At 52.8% G+C, this 14,851-nt stretch overlaps 6 protein-coding genes and 1 non-coding gene across 7 annotated transcripts; 5 read left to right on the forward strand and 2 right to left on the reverse strand.

The window, feature by feature from the left end:
* Positions 1–279: 279 nt before the first annotated feature.
* B0H65DRAFT_436905 (uncharacterized protein) lies at positions 280–920 on the reverse strand (the record flags this gene model as incomplete). The annotated part of the gene is made up of 2 exons (XM_062825270.1): positions 280–630; positions 687–920. 2 exons carry the CDS (start codon positions 918–920, stop codon positions 280–282), a joined length of 585 nt encoding a protein of 194 aa, XP_062676627.1.
* A 475-nt stretch (positions 921–1,395) lies between these two features.
* On the reverse strand, positions 1,396–1,859 carry B0H65DRAFT_480864 (uncharacterized protein). The gene has a single exon (XM_062827605.1). The coding sequence runs from the start codon at positions 1,792–1,794 to the stop codon at positions 1,480–1,482; it is 315 nt and encodes a 104-aa protein (XP_062676628.1). The 5' UTR covers positions 1,795–1,859; the 3' UTR covers positions 1,396–1,479.
* Positions 1,860–2,440: 581 nt separating this feature from the next.
* On the forward strand, positions 2,441–2,512 carry B0H65DRAFT_t466. The gene has a single exon. It is a non-coding gene; the product is annotated as a tRNA-Trp (tRNA).
* Positions 2,513–5,126: 2,614 nt separating this feature from the next.
* Positions 5,127–7,825, forward strand: B0H65DRAFT_436724 (beta-glucosidase 1 precursor; the record flags this gene model as incomplete). The annotated part of the gene is made up of 2 exons (XM_062825253.1): positions 5,127–5,371; positions 5,440–7,825. The coding sequence occupies 2 exons, from the start codon at positions 5,127–5,129 to the stop codon at positions 7,823–7,825; spliced, it is 2,631 nt and encodes an 876-aa protein (XP_062676629.1).
* A 763-nt stretch (positions 7,826–8,588) lies between these two features.
* On the forward strand, positions 8,589–10,469 carry B0H65DRAFT_73930 (uncharacterized protein). The gene is made up of 2 exons (XM_062831347.1): positions 8,589–8,778; positions 8,973–10,469. The coding sequence occupies exons 1-2, from the start codon at positions 8,679–8,681 to the stop codon at positions 10,184–10,186; spliced, it is 1,314 nt and encodes a 437-aa protein (XP_062676630.1). The 5' UTR covers positions 8,589–8,678; the 3' UTR covers positions 10,187–10,469.
* A 373-nt stretch (positions 10,470–10,842) lies between these two features.
* On the forward strand, positions 10,843–12,785 carry B0H65DRAFT_534421 (uncharacterized protein; the record flags this gene model as incomplete). The annotated part of the gene is made up of 3 exons (XM_062829001.1): positions 10,843–11,611; positions 11,666–12,173; positions 12,408–12,785. The coding sequence occupies exons 1-3, from the start codon at positions 10,992–10,994 to the stop codon at positions 12,783–12,785; spliced, it is 1,506 nt and encodes a 501-aa protein (XP_062676631.1). The 5' UTR covers positions 10,843–10,991.
* Positions 12,786–13,801: 1,016 nt separating this feature from the next.
* On the forward strand, positions 13,802–14,700 carry B0H65DRAFT_73992 (uncharacterized protein). Its single transcript, XM_062831348.1, has 2 exons — positions 13,802–14,140; positions 14,200–14,700. The coding sequence occupies exons 1-2, from the start codon at positions 13,960–13,962 to the stop codon at positions 14,571–14,573; spliced, it is 555 nt and encodes a 184-aa protein (XP_062676632.1). The 5' UTR covers positions 13,802–13,959; the 3' UTR covers positions 14,574–14,700.
* Positions 14,701–14,851: the final 151 nt, after the last annotated feature.

The following is a 14,851-nucleotide window of genomic DNA, read 5'->3' on the forward strand; positions in this document are numbered from 1 at the left end:
CGTTCAAAGTGCTCGAGAAGGTTAGCACTAGTAACTATAGACTTGAGCTCCCCAAAGGCATGCGACAATGGCCTACGTTCCATGTTTCACTGCTAGAACCAGCACCTAAGAACGCAAGACTCGACAAGAACGTTCAAACTTGGAACGACGGAGACGAATACCTAACGGAAGCCATCCTGGACTCAAAAATTAACGACGACACTGGCAACATCGAATACCTAATCAAGTGGCAAGGCTACGGCCACGGAAACAACACATGGGAACCTCCAGAGAACCTCGTCAACCTGAAGGATGAGATCGAGAACTTTCACCGACGCTTTCCTGACCGACCCCAGCCACCCCAGGCGACAGAATCTCAGGGAGATCAAGTCCCTGCTCCTGCGCCCACTCGTCAAACCCAACCTCGGGCAAAGCAACGCCTGGCTCGAAAGTAGCAGGCTCCTCGGAAACAAGCGGATCGCTGTCCCCCATTTCCTCCGCCAAATCAGCCATTCCACGGTCAAAATACTCCTTCTGCCGACGCAAAGAATGACGTTTTTGTTCACGAGTGCGTATCAAACGACTCTGAAGCACCGCAATCTCCCGCATCAGCTTCTCTTCCTCCTCCTCCAGACGACGCGATACGTCCATCTCTTTGTCAACTAAACAAGTTAGCACGAATCCAACACGACGACCCGAGCAGACACAGACTCACGACGAGCATCCGGGTCAATCGTCACGTCACAGGCAACCTTGCGACAAATACACTCGCTGCATGAGAGAGACTTCTTGCGATCCACGATGCAAGAACGATTGTGCTGATGACAATTGGAACAAGGCATTTCGGGTGCGCGACCAAGCTGCTCGATATGACGCGCAAGGCCGTTAGTAGACACCCTCTTCTGAGGAGTGCGCGACGATTGAGAACGAGAAGGAGGCATGATCAATGATGATGTGGATAAGGGAAAGAAGGAACTCACCAAGGAACTAGGGTCATACAGGGTTATGAAGATGCGAGGGCAAAGAGATCAGGAAAAAGGGAGACGGCAGGCAATAAGGTTGCGACCAACAGGCTTCGTTGGCACCCAAGCAACAAAGGGTAACATTATGGCGTTGAGGACAAAGCCACAAGGAGGGGGCATCGTGTTACGATCCAATCAGAAACCCCTTATGTAAGCTAGATGGATTGACCAATAAAAGGCAGCCCGAACCCAGGGTCCCGAAGTCCCGAGAATACGGGACTACAGGACCAGGTCATGTGGAGTGTCCCGGAGTCCCGAGAACACGGGACTACGGGACACCGCCCCCACGGTCCCGGGGTCCCGAGATCGCGGGACTACGGGACGGGTTCGAAGGCCAGTATATAAGAAGGCCGCTTCCCGGCCTTCGTTATTCTGGCTCTTCAGCAAGCAATAGCTTCTAGAATCGATCAGTACCTTTTGGCTACTATTACCGTTGTTCTTATTCCCAGCGATATACTCCTGTGCTTGTAACGGTTCGTCACACATCCACGTCCATCTTGTCCCCATCCCCCTTCCCTCCATCGCCGTCATTCTTCTTTCCCGCATCCGTCTTTGGCACATCACCCCTACAGAATCCGCACATGTGGTCACTTGTCTTGATATCGGACCCCGGCCCCAAACGCGTCGATTGTCCACATCCGCCTCTTCTGCTGGACTGCTCGCACGGGTGATTGCGGCGAATGGAAGCGTAGGGCCGGACATAGAGCTGACTGGAAGCGTTGGCCCAGCCGTAGTTGCCGAGGCAGTGGGGGCCTTGGGAGCAGAACCTGTATTCGATGTACCAGTGGCACATGTTGCCTCGATGCTTGTGTGGTTGGGGTAAGTGTAGATACCAGGTAGGGGTGATTTAAGATTTTGTCTCTTGAAATATAGAGGACGAGAACGCTATTGATTCTGCCTGAGATTGCAGTTAAATACCTCTAGTCCTCACCAGTAGCTTCCATCTTGACTAATATTCCATGCTCACGAGAGTGAGTATATCCTGGTGAATGGAGGTGTTGATAGGATGAAGCACGAAGGGGGTGCAGATCTGTCATCGCATGACACTACACGCTTCTATAAGACAATTTAGGCTGGCGTTTGCGTTCGATTCATTGTGATGACTGTTGATTGACTCATGAGGAGTTTTGGACACAGACCCTGCGATAAACTTCCAGTTGGGCTTGACTTGCCTGGGACATCTTTTTAGGTTGCAAGTAACGACAACTAGCAACATCTGTAAAGTGTTTACCGACTTGGAAGATTATGACACACTGCGTTCCTCATAGTTTGTATCCATTTGTTTCCCCTCTGGAAATGTCTACTGTTCGCTTTTATTGCTGCTTGTCCCGAAACATGTGAGTGTCTCTCGTGACTTGCGTACCATGGCCCATCTCTCTTCAACCGCGTAGTTCGAAATCCCCATGTAATTCGATCACAAAGGCGATTTCTTCAACCAAGGCCTCATGGCGCAACGGTAGCGCGTTCGACTCCAGATCGAAAGGTTATCCGTTCAAATCGGGTTGGGGTCATCCACTTTCTCTTTTTGCTATTTTGCCATTGTGACTCCACTGCCAAGTCCCACTCTTGGTTTCTGTTGTGCTGATGATGGGCAATGACATGATGGCTTTTTTTAAGCATTGAATTTTTTTCCAAAAAGTACACTGTCTTATTACCTGTAGGCGTGGATGTGGTTTTTTTGAACATGCAACCTCATTACTTGTGTTTGTTGGGTGCAGCGACTATCGGGTACGCGATATCGAAACTCAGAGCTGCGATTAGTGTACACTTGCGCAGGCGGGATCGAAACAGAACCTCAACGCCTGCCACTCATTTTGCTCATCACCTGGAAACCTTCCTGTGCAGCTTCAATCCCACTCAGAACTCAAAATTGAACGAATGTCCTCAGCGTGAAGCTGCGAGAGAACATTGCCAAGGCATCACAGCAGTCATCCGTTGTCGTGACCCGACGCTGGTCAGGTGACAGGTCTCACTATCACAGGCAACCCCTAGACCGGAGCAATGTTGCATCCGATGCATGTAACCACCAGAGCCAATCCCAATCCAAGGCGTTGGAAAGAGGAGAAAAGAACTGTTGAAGGTTCCCGAAATGCAACATTGAAATCGAGGATGCCAAGTCCCATTGGGCCTTTCGTGTGGGGTAACGCGTGTGATTGATTGAATCTGTGTAACTGACTCGAGCGCTCTCTCTGCAGAAGGTCTAGGGGTCTGGGGGTAACCCATATTTGCCAAGACCTGTTAAATTAGGTGGCTAGGACTCTAGCATCTAGCCCACATCTGGCCAGAATACCACCCTATAATCTGATAGCTTGGGGTTCAAGTTGCGGGGAGACAACGATGTCATCATGGAAACGGTCAAGAAAGAACCGGCACTGGTGTTTGTTCAAGGAGCTTCCTTTTTCGGCGACATTGGAGGCTGATCGGCCAATGACTCAAGAGGAGGAATCGGTCCAAGTAAATGCGGTCAAAAAAGAGTGAGTGCGACATCATCTCACCCCAGCATCTGACTCGTGAGCTCCCAAGCTTTCTCTGGTGGTGGCACAAAGTAAATTGCCTGCTGCCGTCGAAAGTGGTAATTCGGATCAGCGACATCTCATCTCCCCTTCGCAAAACGATGGATTATAGTCTCCTCTGTCATTCAGCATTGTTGCTCCCCGCAAATGGCGCACCGGTCAATGGGTTGTTTTTCTGGAAAACAAGGAGCCGAGATGTCCGGAAGAAAGACCAATTCAAGACCAACGACATCAAGGAACCGCAGGCGATTGAATGAAGATTCCGAAGTTTTGCCTAAAGTAGCCTGTCGAGCCGTCAAGGTGCTGACTAGGATGGCACAGGCCACTTGTTTGTGCCCCACAACGGCAAATGGAGCTCAATCGAAACGAAACCCCAAAGCTTATTTTTGGTTCAAGGAGATTTGGGCTGAATGGGATACATCCTACACAGAAGATCTCTTGAGTCTGTAAAGTTAAAAACGACTTTATGTACTTTGTAGTTCCATGACATTAGCTGTTGATTGATCGCAACAACGGAGTGCTCTAAAGTTTGGAGTTCTTGCCCGGTTGACGGAATGACGGGACGGGAACCGCCCCCGCAGTCGATCCCATTCTCCACAAATCCCCACATCCCCGCACCCGTCCAACTGGAAGCGGTCGCACATGCATTCGATGACCTCAACCCAAAGTTTCTTTTCTGAAAATCTGCCGTGGTCCGCCAATTCTTTGTTCAGCCATTTGCGCGCTTCCGGCTCCTCGACTCGGTGCCTGACCGGAAGAGTGCTTTTTCGTTAGTTTTCCAACCTCCTGACTAATATCGCAAGCCTGATCGGCCCTTTTCCAACATCTGCTGCCCTTGGCACTGGAAATGTCTGTCGCCCACCGCTCAATCGCCAATCGCCGACGCTCTCGTTGACCGGACCAATATTCTCGCGACCTTCTCTCTTCCCCGCAAGGATGGAATCAAGATCATCGCCCACGCACTGCGACATGGACCAGGGAAGACCATCTACCCCTTGTTGATCCAGGTTCGGTGTACAACTCGACGGCATGTCTGAGACCCATCCGACCATCCACCCGTCATCCACAGCATCATGTAAACAAGGACAGAAGAAGGACAGGGGATTGCCAGGGGTCAATGTTGTCGAGCCGTCCGTATATATCGGTCCTCTCCCCCGCACAACTCGGTGCCATCTTCATCGGCCGCGTCTGGACTGTTCCATCACACAAAGGACCTTTTCTACTGAAGTGTCAGTGTTGTGTCTGGTGAGAAAAAGGGGTCAAAGCTCCAAGCTCCTCCAAAGGTCCACACCATAACATCTCGCCATGAAGTTCGCCATTCCGCTTGCCTTGCTGGCGAGCGGCAATCTCGCCCTGGCTGTGCCCGAGCCGGTCCAACCTCCCCATCAACAGGTAAGCTTCGAGATATATCATCGGTCCAAAGTACCCGTCCCATTCTTCCCGCTTCCTTTGTCCAGATCTTCCTCGATCCCGTTTCCAGCTTGCTGGATCATCACCACACAGTACCACTGCATCCCATAGTAGTGCTACCAAACATCTGCACGTTCCATTTTATCCAGATTGACCGTTCATCGCACACTCTGTGTGATCGGCCCAACAGTCCCTGCCAGACATGCATCTCAGATACGCCGTCCCATGGCTGTCTATACAAACAGTCTTGGGGACCTCGCTTCCATTTGCTGACATAGATCCGTCAACACAGCTCAACAAGAGGTCGCTTGCCTACTCGGAACCCCATTATCCATCACCATGGATGGACTCCAAGGCCATCGGCTGGGAAGACGCCTACGAAAAGGCAAAGGCCTTTGTGTCGCAGTTGACCCTGCTCGAAAAAGTCAATCTGACAACCGGTATCGGGTACGTGGCTCACGAAGCGCATCCAATACCCTATGTACCGTCAACAAAGCTAACAGATAGACACACAGCTGGGGCGCTGAACAATGCGTAGGCCAGAACGGCGCCATCCCTCGACTCGGCCTAAAGAGCATGTGCATGCAAGATGCCCCCTTGGCCATCCGTGGCACCGATTACAACTCAGTCTTCCCCGCCGGAGTGACAACCGCCGCCACGTTCGATCGAGGTCTCATGTACAGACGCGGATATGCTTTGGGCCAGGAAGCCAAGGGGAAGGGAGTCACGGTTCTACTCGGACCTGTTGCCGGTCCCCTCGGCCGTGCCCCCGAAGGCGGCCGTAACTGGGAAGGCTTCTCCCCCGACCCTGTCCTCACCGGTGTCGCCATGGCGGAGACCGTCAGGGGAACACAAGACGCTGGTGTCGTCGCTTGCGCCAAGCACTTTGTCGGCAACGAACAAGAACACTTCAGACAGACTGGGGAGGCACAGGGCTATGGATACAACATCTCCGAGACTCTATCCTCCAACATTGACGACAAGACCATGCACGAAATGTATCTCTGGCCTTTTGTTGATGCCATCAGAGCTGGTGTAGGCTCCGTCATGTGCGTTTACACCCAGGCCAACAACTCGTACGGTTGCCAGAACTCGAAGCTCCTCAACAACCTGCTCAAGGGCGAGAACGGATTCCAGGGCTTTGTCATGAGCGATTGGCAAGCCCAGCACACTGGTGTCGCGAGCGCTGCTGCCGGTCTCGACATGACCATGCCCGGTGATACCGAGTTCAACAGCGGCCGCAGCTACTGGGGAACCAACCTCACACTCGCCGTCCTTAATGGAACCCTCCCGGAGTGGCGCATTGACGACATGGCCATGCGCATCATGGCTGCTTTCTTCAAGGTTGGCCAAACCGTCGAAGACCAAGAGCCCATCAACTTCTCCTTCTGGACCCTCGACACGTATGGCCCGCTGCACTGGGCCGCCGGCAAGGATCATCAGCAGATCAACTGGCATGTTGACGTTCAGGACGACCACGGAAGCCTTATTAGGGAGATCGCGGCTCGCGGAACAGTGCTGTTGAAGAACACCGGCTCCCTTCCCCTGAACAAGCCAAAGTTCCTCGCTGTCATTGGTGAGGATGCTGGCCCGAACCCCTTTGGACCCAATGGATGCTCCGACCGTGGATGTGACAATGGTACCCTGGGTATTGGCTGGGGTTCCGGCACCGGCAACTTCCCTTATCTTGTGACGCCCGACCAAGCCCTGCAGGCCCGCGCTGTTCAGGATGGGTCTCGCTACGAGAGTATCTTGAGGAACCATGCCCCAACGGAGATCAAGGCTCTGGTTTCCCAGCAGGACGCTACGGCCATTGTCTTTGTCAACGCCAACTCTGGTGAAGGTTACATCAACGTTGATGGCAATGAAGGTGACCGCCTGAACCTCACCCTTTGGAGGGAGGGCGACGCGCTGGTCAAGAACGTTTCGAGCTGGTGTAACAACACCATTGTCGTCATCCACTCGCCCGGTCCCGTCTTGCTCACGGAATGGTACGACAACCCCAACATCACCGCCATCCTCTGGGCCGGTATGCCCGGTCAGGAGAGCGGCAACTCCATCACCGATGTCTTGTATGGCAGAGTCAACCCATCTGGCCGCACTCCCTTCACCTGGGGCGCCACGCGCGACAGCTACGGCACCGATGTTCTCTATGAGCCGAACAACGGGAACGAAGCTCCTCAGCTAGACTACACCGAAGGGGTCTTCATCGATTACCGCCACTTCGACAAGGCCGATGCTCCTGTCCTTTACGAGTTTGGCTACGGATTGAGCTATACCACCTTTGAGTACAGCAACTTGAAGATCGAGAAGCACGAAGTCGGCGAGTACACCCCCACCACGGGGCAGACGGAACAAGCGCCCACGTTTGGTAACTTCTCTGAAAACGTGGAAGACTACGTATTCCCTTCCGAAGAGTTCCCCTACGTCTACCAGTTCATCTACCCCTACCTTAACAGCACCGACATGTCTGCTTCCAGTGGCGATGCCCACTACGGCCAGACGGCCGAGGAGTTCTTGCCACCCAAGGCCAGCGATGGGTCGGCGCAGCCTTTGCTTCGCTCATCCGGCCATCATCACCCCGGTGGAAATCCTGCTCTTTACGACATCGTGTACACCGTCACGGCGGATATCACCAACACTGGTAAAGTGGCGGGCGATGAAGTACCGCAGTTGTACGTGAGCTTCGGAGGGCCGGAAGATCCGAAGGTGGTGTTGAGAGGGTTTGACAGACTTAGGGTTGAGCCGGGCGAGAAGGTGCAGTTTAGGGCGGTGCTGACGAGGAGGGATGTGAGCTCATGGGATACGGAGAAGCAGGATTGGGTGGTTACCGAGTATCCGAAGAAGGTCTACGTTGGACCAAGCTCGAGGAAGTTGGAGCTTGAGGAGGTTCTTCCATAAATGGGAAGACGGATACAGAGCGATAAGCTGGATACCGATTAATCAAGGCATGGTATTGTGGCAGTTGGATAGCATGAGAAAATACCATCATTTATCTTCGTCTGTACATATCACGATTGAGCGGTGTTACTACTCTCACGACTTTCTTGATCAGTCGTCCGACTTGTTTGTCCGGTCTGCAATCTGCCCTCTGTCTCCGACGATTAGGTCTCTTCTGTCCAGTTACTGAAGTGGAGTACCGGACCATTCGAGGTAAGCAACCCCACCTATTTCAGTTACAATCCCGTCGTCCCGACATCTCGTGATGGAAGTGTTAGTAACTGTTGTCGACTTCTCAAATTTGTGAGAACCTTGAAGGCCAGGCCCAAGCTTACGCTACTACTATCACAGCACCTTCCGGTATTTCCAATGTGGAGTCAAATCGTTTGCCTTTCCTCCGGGCCGCTCCTTCCTCCCACCATCAAGTAGTCGTCATCGGACAAGATGGTCCGTTCTTCGGACCCGAGATTACACGCCAACATGCGCTCGAGGCAACTGCAGGACGCGTTTGTCACTTTCCTCTCAGGTTCCCCTCAGGTTGGGCTTCCATCTCCTCGTCCCTCATTTCCTCGTGCCAACGCGTTTCTTCCACGACCTTCTTCCTCCTCCAGCCTTCGCTCTCAACTTCCATAAGAGAGCCAGGTCGCGATCAATCCCCCTTCCTCCGCCTTTCTCTCTTTCAAAGTTCGTTGCCCCCACGCTCGTTATCTTCACGTTCGTTACCCACAAGCCGGTCGTCGACGGTGTCCACTCGTTCCTTTCTCTCCTTCCGAAATCGACAGGCGTCAAGACGGAGTCAGGTTCCATCATCACGATGCGCTTCCACCTTCTTGCGGGCTTGATCGCCTTTGGCAGCGGCCTCGGAGTCCACGCCGCTGGTCTGGCTGTTGCTGCGGTTCAACCCTCTGCTGCTGGTGAGTAGTTCTGAGTCCCGACTCCCTTGTTCACGTTTGTTCACGTTCACGAGTACCTGTCGCGGTGTGACTGTTCCGGGCCTCACCAGGATGGCTGTTTACACTTTCGCGCCACGTTCTATGCTCCCATTCTCCAGTTCAGAGTCCCTTCCCACGACCCGTTATGACCGCCTGCTAACAACTTCCACTTCCAGTCACAGCCCTCCCCACCGATGCCCGTCCCACCGACACCGGTCCTCTCCAGCCGACCATTACCAACACCTTCCTCACCTCCAGCATCAGCGACACCGAGAGTGGCAGCACCCTCACCATTCCCTGGCCCATTTCCCCCATTCCTTCCAGCTCCTTCTCGGTTATCACCCTCTCACCCTCGGCCTCAGCCACCCCCGTTTCCTGCCCTCGCGATAACAATACCTTCTGGACCGACCATGCCACGAACAATGTGTACCAACTCCAATGCGGTATTGATCACTATGACGGCGCGGCCAACTGGAACTTCAACGAGGGCATGAGGCACAGTTGGGAGGATTGCGCGAAGTGGTGTGCAGAGTATGACCAGTGTCTGGGCTTCAGCTACATTGGAGGCATCCCGTTGCAGCCTAATTGCTGGTTGAAGAACAGCCTGAGGGGACAGACGTTGAACTGGAACAGTTGGGCGGGCATGTTGGTAACTGGTGGCAATGCTGTTGCTGGACATGGTGATGGTGGCAAAAGTGCCGCCGCGAATACTGTTGCCGGTCTCGTGAAGGAGACAACTACATTCCTGGCGGTTGCGGTTGATACGACTACCATGATTGTCGAGGGAACTGCGGTTACAACTGCTGTCACTACTGTTGTCACGACGGAGTTGGTGAAGCCCATTGCACCTGCTACTACACTCAGCGTCGCACGGACAGGCTCAGCACTTCCGAATCCCACCGCCATCGCAGTGAGCTGCAATAACGAGACTTGGTGGGCAGATGAAAGAGCTTCCTGGCGTGCCATTGAGTACTTCTGCAAGGGTGGTCACGACGGAACGTTCGGCGGCCATGCTTCTGACAAGATGATGCACGGGGAGAACTCCATTGCTGCTGCCTACTGGCCCTACAACGGCACCACAGTCATCACCAGCGTCGTTTCCAAGGCAGGCTGCACCGTGACACTTGACAAGAATCTGTGCATCCAGAGGTTCAGGGCGCCCATGTATGGCTGTGACTCGGATGAGAGGTACCAGAAACGTGGCGGATCGGTTTCTGATGGCTGCTCCGACTGGACTATCCACATGCAGTCGTGGCCGAGTGTTGGACTCTGCCAGGATCCCGATCAGGACATGGCAAGTGCAGGTCTGTGTGCGACTTGGAGCACTGGTTACTCTTCGGAGTCTGCCGCTGGTGATGGCTTGAAGATTGATTGGTTTCCTCGTGGCTAGAGTTGGAAGCGAGGGTTGCTGAAGACACAAGAGCGGTTCGTGGCGGCATCATCATCGAGCATGTTCTCATGCTCTTCCCTTGCAGAACTTGCTTGCACACCGAATGACTGTGGCCCTTCAGATAGCAGAGCAAGTCCAACACTACAAGATGTAAAGATTGGGACTCATAGTAGGAGTCGCCCTAATGTGGAGGAAAGTGTTTGGTGATTTTGGCCTTTGGTCACCGTATGTACCTACACTACTCAGACATCAAAGTGAGCAATAAACAAGTCATATATCCGAGGTCAGGAAATTCCTGTCTTTCTCTGTCAAGGCGCAGGTTGCCGTTCCTGAATTGTGGTCATAGCCAGGTCTCAAGCGCTTGACTAGGCGCACGAGTATGTCAAGTACACCTCTCTGACTGAGCAAGTTCATATGGGGGGCCCGAGAATGCTTGCCGTACTTGTACATGCTAGCTCTCAGAGGTGAGTCCCCAATACCTGCCTTGCTTTCCATGCTTCTGTTAGGCCAGAAAGTTCGAATAGGGAACGAGGACAGAGACGGAAGTCGCCTTACGAAGGGTTCTCCGCCTCTCGCACATAAATCGTACATGTCCCCAGTTATTCTCCTCCCTGCTTTGGTCTCGGTTCCACATCAACTTTTTGTTTGCAACTTGGATCACTTGTCCCCATTTTCCAGCTTTTGTTCTCGGCCAAACCACAGCAAAGGAGAATACTTGCACATTCTCGTTTCCCACGAACGTCATCAGCTACAAAACCATCGACATTCCATCATACGTTCCCTCCACCACTTACCATCAGGCAAAATGAACCCCCCGCCCTCCGTCGCCTCCCATCTCCGACTCACCCAACAAAAGCCATTGGTCTCTCGCCTTCTGGCCGTTAAGCCCTGTCCCAGCGGTCCTCCCTACACATCTAGTCTTCAAATCTCGCGCGACGATCCGTTCCCCGTCCCGGGCCCCAATGAAGTCTGCATCCGTACCCGCGCCGTCGGCCTGAACCATATCGACTGGAAGAACTTGGAGCATGAGATCATGGTCAAGCAATGGCCGGAAGTCCTGGGGTTTGAAATCGCGGGTGTTGTTGAGTTGATAGGAATGGATGTGGACGCGAGACTGAAGGTTGGTCAGGAGGTGTTTGGGCTGAGCGGGCCGGTCGGCGTGAGGGGTGGGCCTCCTGGGAAGGGGGGACCTGGGGGACCTGATGATAAAGGTGGTGATGGGAAGAAGAGTGCGGGCGAAGGAAAGGCGAAGAAAAGTGTGGGTGAAATATTGATGGAAGAGGCCGAGAAGGCAGACAGCAGACTAGAGGAGAAAGGGTTTTGGACTGGAAGAGCTGGTGGGTTCCAGGATGTGACGTGTGTGCACAAGAGTTGGGTTACCAGGAAGCCGGCAAGCTGGCTTTTTGAGTGGGCAGCTGGTGTCCCGTGAGTTTTTCCTGCTCCGCATTGATGTGACAACAAAGTGTTAATGAGATACAGACTGGTCTACATCACGGCTTGCTCGGCGATTGTATGCGGGCTAGGTATTCAACTGCCCTTCCTGGCGAACAACAAGCCCGCCTTCGACGATAGCTTACATCTTGAGTCCCTGACAATCGATACGACTTCGCCCATCGCAACCCACAACGACCCCAAGAAAACCGGTGCCGATGAACTGAAGGACGTCCCTGAAAACAAGTTCGGCGTCAAGTCCGTCCTTGTCCTAGGCGGTTCATCGGGAGTTGGCGGTTCGGCAATCCAGCTCTTGCGCATGGCGCTCGGCCCAAAGGCTGTCATCATCGCAACCAGCAATAACGAGGACTCCTTCCACTGGCTCCAAAAGTGCGGAGCCACTGCCCATTTACGTGGCGAATTTGAAGCTCTTGCCGAGAAGGTCCGGCTTCTCACTGACGGAAAGGGAGTGGATGCCATTCTCGATTGCATTTCTGGGGCTGCTTGCCTTGATGATGGTCCCCCTACTCCACCGTCGGAATGGTCGGATGACGATGTTGAAACGAAGAAGAGGGGCAATGAGAAGGAGAATGTTCCTAAGGACGACAAGGATAAGGAAAACAGCGGTCCCAAGACACAGCAGAAGAAGGACAAACCTGCCGCTGACACAGACAAGATCACCATCAAGGATGACCCGGAGTCAAAGATCACCATCAAGGATGACCCGGAGTCAGAGATCACCATCAAGGATGTCCCAGAGTGTCAGACCACCATCAAGGATGACCCGGAGTCAGAGATCACCATCAAGGATGTCCCAGAGTGTCAGACCACCATCAAGGATGAGCAGGAATCGAAGGCCATGTCATTTTGGGACGTTTTTCGCGAAGATGGACCCAAGCTGTACGCTGAAGTGGCTACGGGTCGGAAAGTCGATGTCCCTACCGACAGGGGCATCAAGGCGACACTGGTTTTTTCAAGAATGATTTTGAGTCAACCCGGTGGTGAGCGCGCACTTCAAGAGTTACCGGCGTTGATTGAGTCAGGAGAGTTTATATTTCCGCACCCAGGAGGAGTTAAAGTTGTGGGCAAGGGGCTGGAGAGCGTTGCGCCGGCGTTGGCGGAACTGAGAGAGGGAAGCGGTGGGTGGAAGTTTGTGGTTGAGTTGTAGTTTGTATGTATCTTTGCGTCCTTGTGGAAGGGGATGGAGAAGTATTTTTTCTCTTGCGTTGTATGCTTTGTTCGTGGCTCTGTTGTATTCGGGTTTTCCCACTGCTTCAAGTGGTGGTGGAGGTGATTTTGTGCCTGTTCAAGTAGTATGTATCGCGTCCTTGTTTTCTATGATCATGACTTACAGTTAGACCTGGCTTCTCTCCGTATGTGATTTGGAGAACCCTAAGCATGGTTATACAGAGTTTGAATGTAATTGGGTTCGTGTTAGCTTGAAATACCAAAGTGATGTGGTGGTTCTGCTATGAAGTGTGGTCGACATCTGAGCTGTGGCGCTCAGGGGGTGGCTGGTGCAGTGTGGCGCGCCGCGCGCCGTCCAAGACGTAAATCAGACGCTCATTCTTCACGCTCCCAGGTGAGAATGCTTGTGTTCTGTCAACATGTGTTCCGGACTTTGGACTTCCAACCCCGGAATATTCGTGTTTCACGACATGTCTTGGGTAATCCTTTGACCAACCGGCCTTCATCTCATTCGCTGACACAAATTCTGTCCCATGCACAGCATGAACACACGGGCCTCGCAGATTTCAATATGGCGCCGCCAATATTGTCTCGCCGACCGCTATCGGACCCCCTCTCACCTGGTTCTTCGGCATGTCCAAGTCCAACGGTTTTGAAGTACGTACCACGTTCACTCTTTTCACACAAAATGAGCAAAGTGTTCATTGCCACATGCTTGCATGCCTTTGCTCTCAAGGGTTCACGTTTGAGATCGGACGGGTGGATTCCTCGAGACCCTGGAGTAGATCATAGCGGGTTGCACCGTTCATCTAGACCAGGTAACAGACCAACCCTGTGAGGAAGGAGAAGGACGCAAGCGCGTGGCCTAGAAGCAGGTGAATCCTTGGACCCGATGCAACTCCATCTTGAGGGAACGTGGTCCAGGGACCGACCAGGGTATATCGCTCGATAGTAGAGAGGCGAATACGTAGGTTGGTTCAGGTACGTGTTAAGCTATCAGCTACCTACCTTCTGTGTCGAGAGCACATGCAACGCTGCGGCGAAGACCTTGGGTTCAGAATGTGCGTTAAAGCTCCCGCCCCTCGAGCTTCGTCAGACAGGCAACCTTGGAGGTTCTCACTCACTTGGCCTTCATCCAGCTTCGAAATCACGCAATGACCCCAGAAGAGATACAAAATCAACCAGCGCCGGTTACAGAGGCACCTGCGGCAGAGCCCGCCCCGGCTCTCCCCGACTATGTCCTTGACGAGAATGCCGTCTTGAAGGACGTCATTGACACCTGGCGTCATGGCCGAGCCCCAGATTACAGCAGAACCCGCAAGGTCTATGCCGAGAGTTCGTCCACCACTTTCACTGTCCCCTCCTACTCCCGACAGACACTGACGACCATACAGCAAAGAAGGCTTCTCACACCGCCGGCTCCCTTCCCGACCTCGTCGAAAAGCTTGTCAAGAACTGGGAAATCGAAGCATCATACAAGACTTCGCTCTCGGACTGGCGTACCATTGACGCCTCTTCCTACACCTTCTCTGTGAACGGCGGGCCACAGCAATCCGGAGAGCACATGCTGCAAGTCGGCACCTATAACGCCATTATCGAGCCTAACGAGTACTACTGCCCGTTCCATTCGAGCTTTGACGCGAGTCACAAGACGTTCAAGAGGATAATGCCGACTTTTGCTTGGGAGGTGCTGGAGGTGTTCAGTGGACCGCCGACGGTGACGTTCAGGTGGAGACATTGGGGTAGAGAAAACCTCAGCACACTCTAAGGTTAGCCTCCGTACACTCTAAGACCTATAAAAATATTAGGGTTAGGGTACCTAGTAGCCTATAATAGGTAATGGTACTTGATATCTGAAATTCCCATTTTTAGCCGTGAAAATACCCCATTTCAATACACAAAATAATAATATACATTTTATGAAATTTTTAACTAGTCTTTACAAACTATATACCCCTTTTTTAACTTGGCAATTTTAAATAATTTTGTACGTCGTCTTACTACCCTACAATACTACCCTACTAATTAACCGCGCTAATTCTATAT

This window comes from Neurospora tetraspora, assembly GCF_033439725.1.
Source record: "Neurospora tetraspora strain CBS 560.94 chromosome Unknown B0H65scaffold_10, whole genome shotgun sequence".
Classification (NCBI taxonomy): domain Eukaryota; kingdom Fungi; phylum Ascomycota; class Sordariomycetes; order Sordariales; family Sordariaceae; genus Neurospora; species Neurospora tetraspora.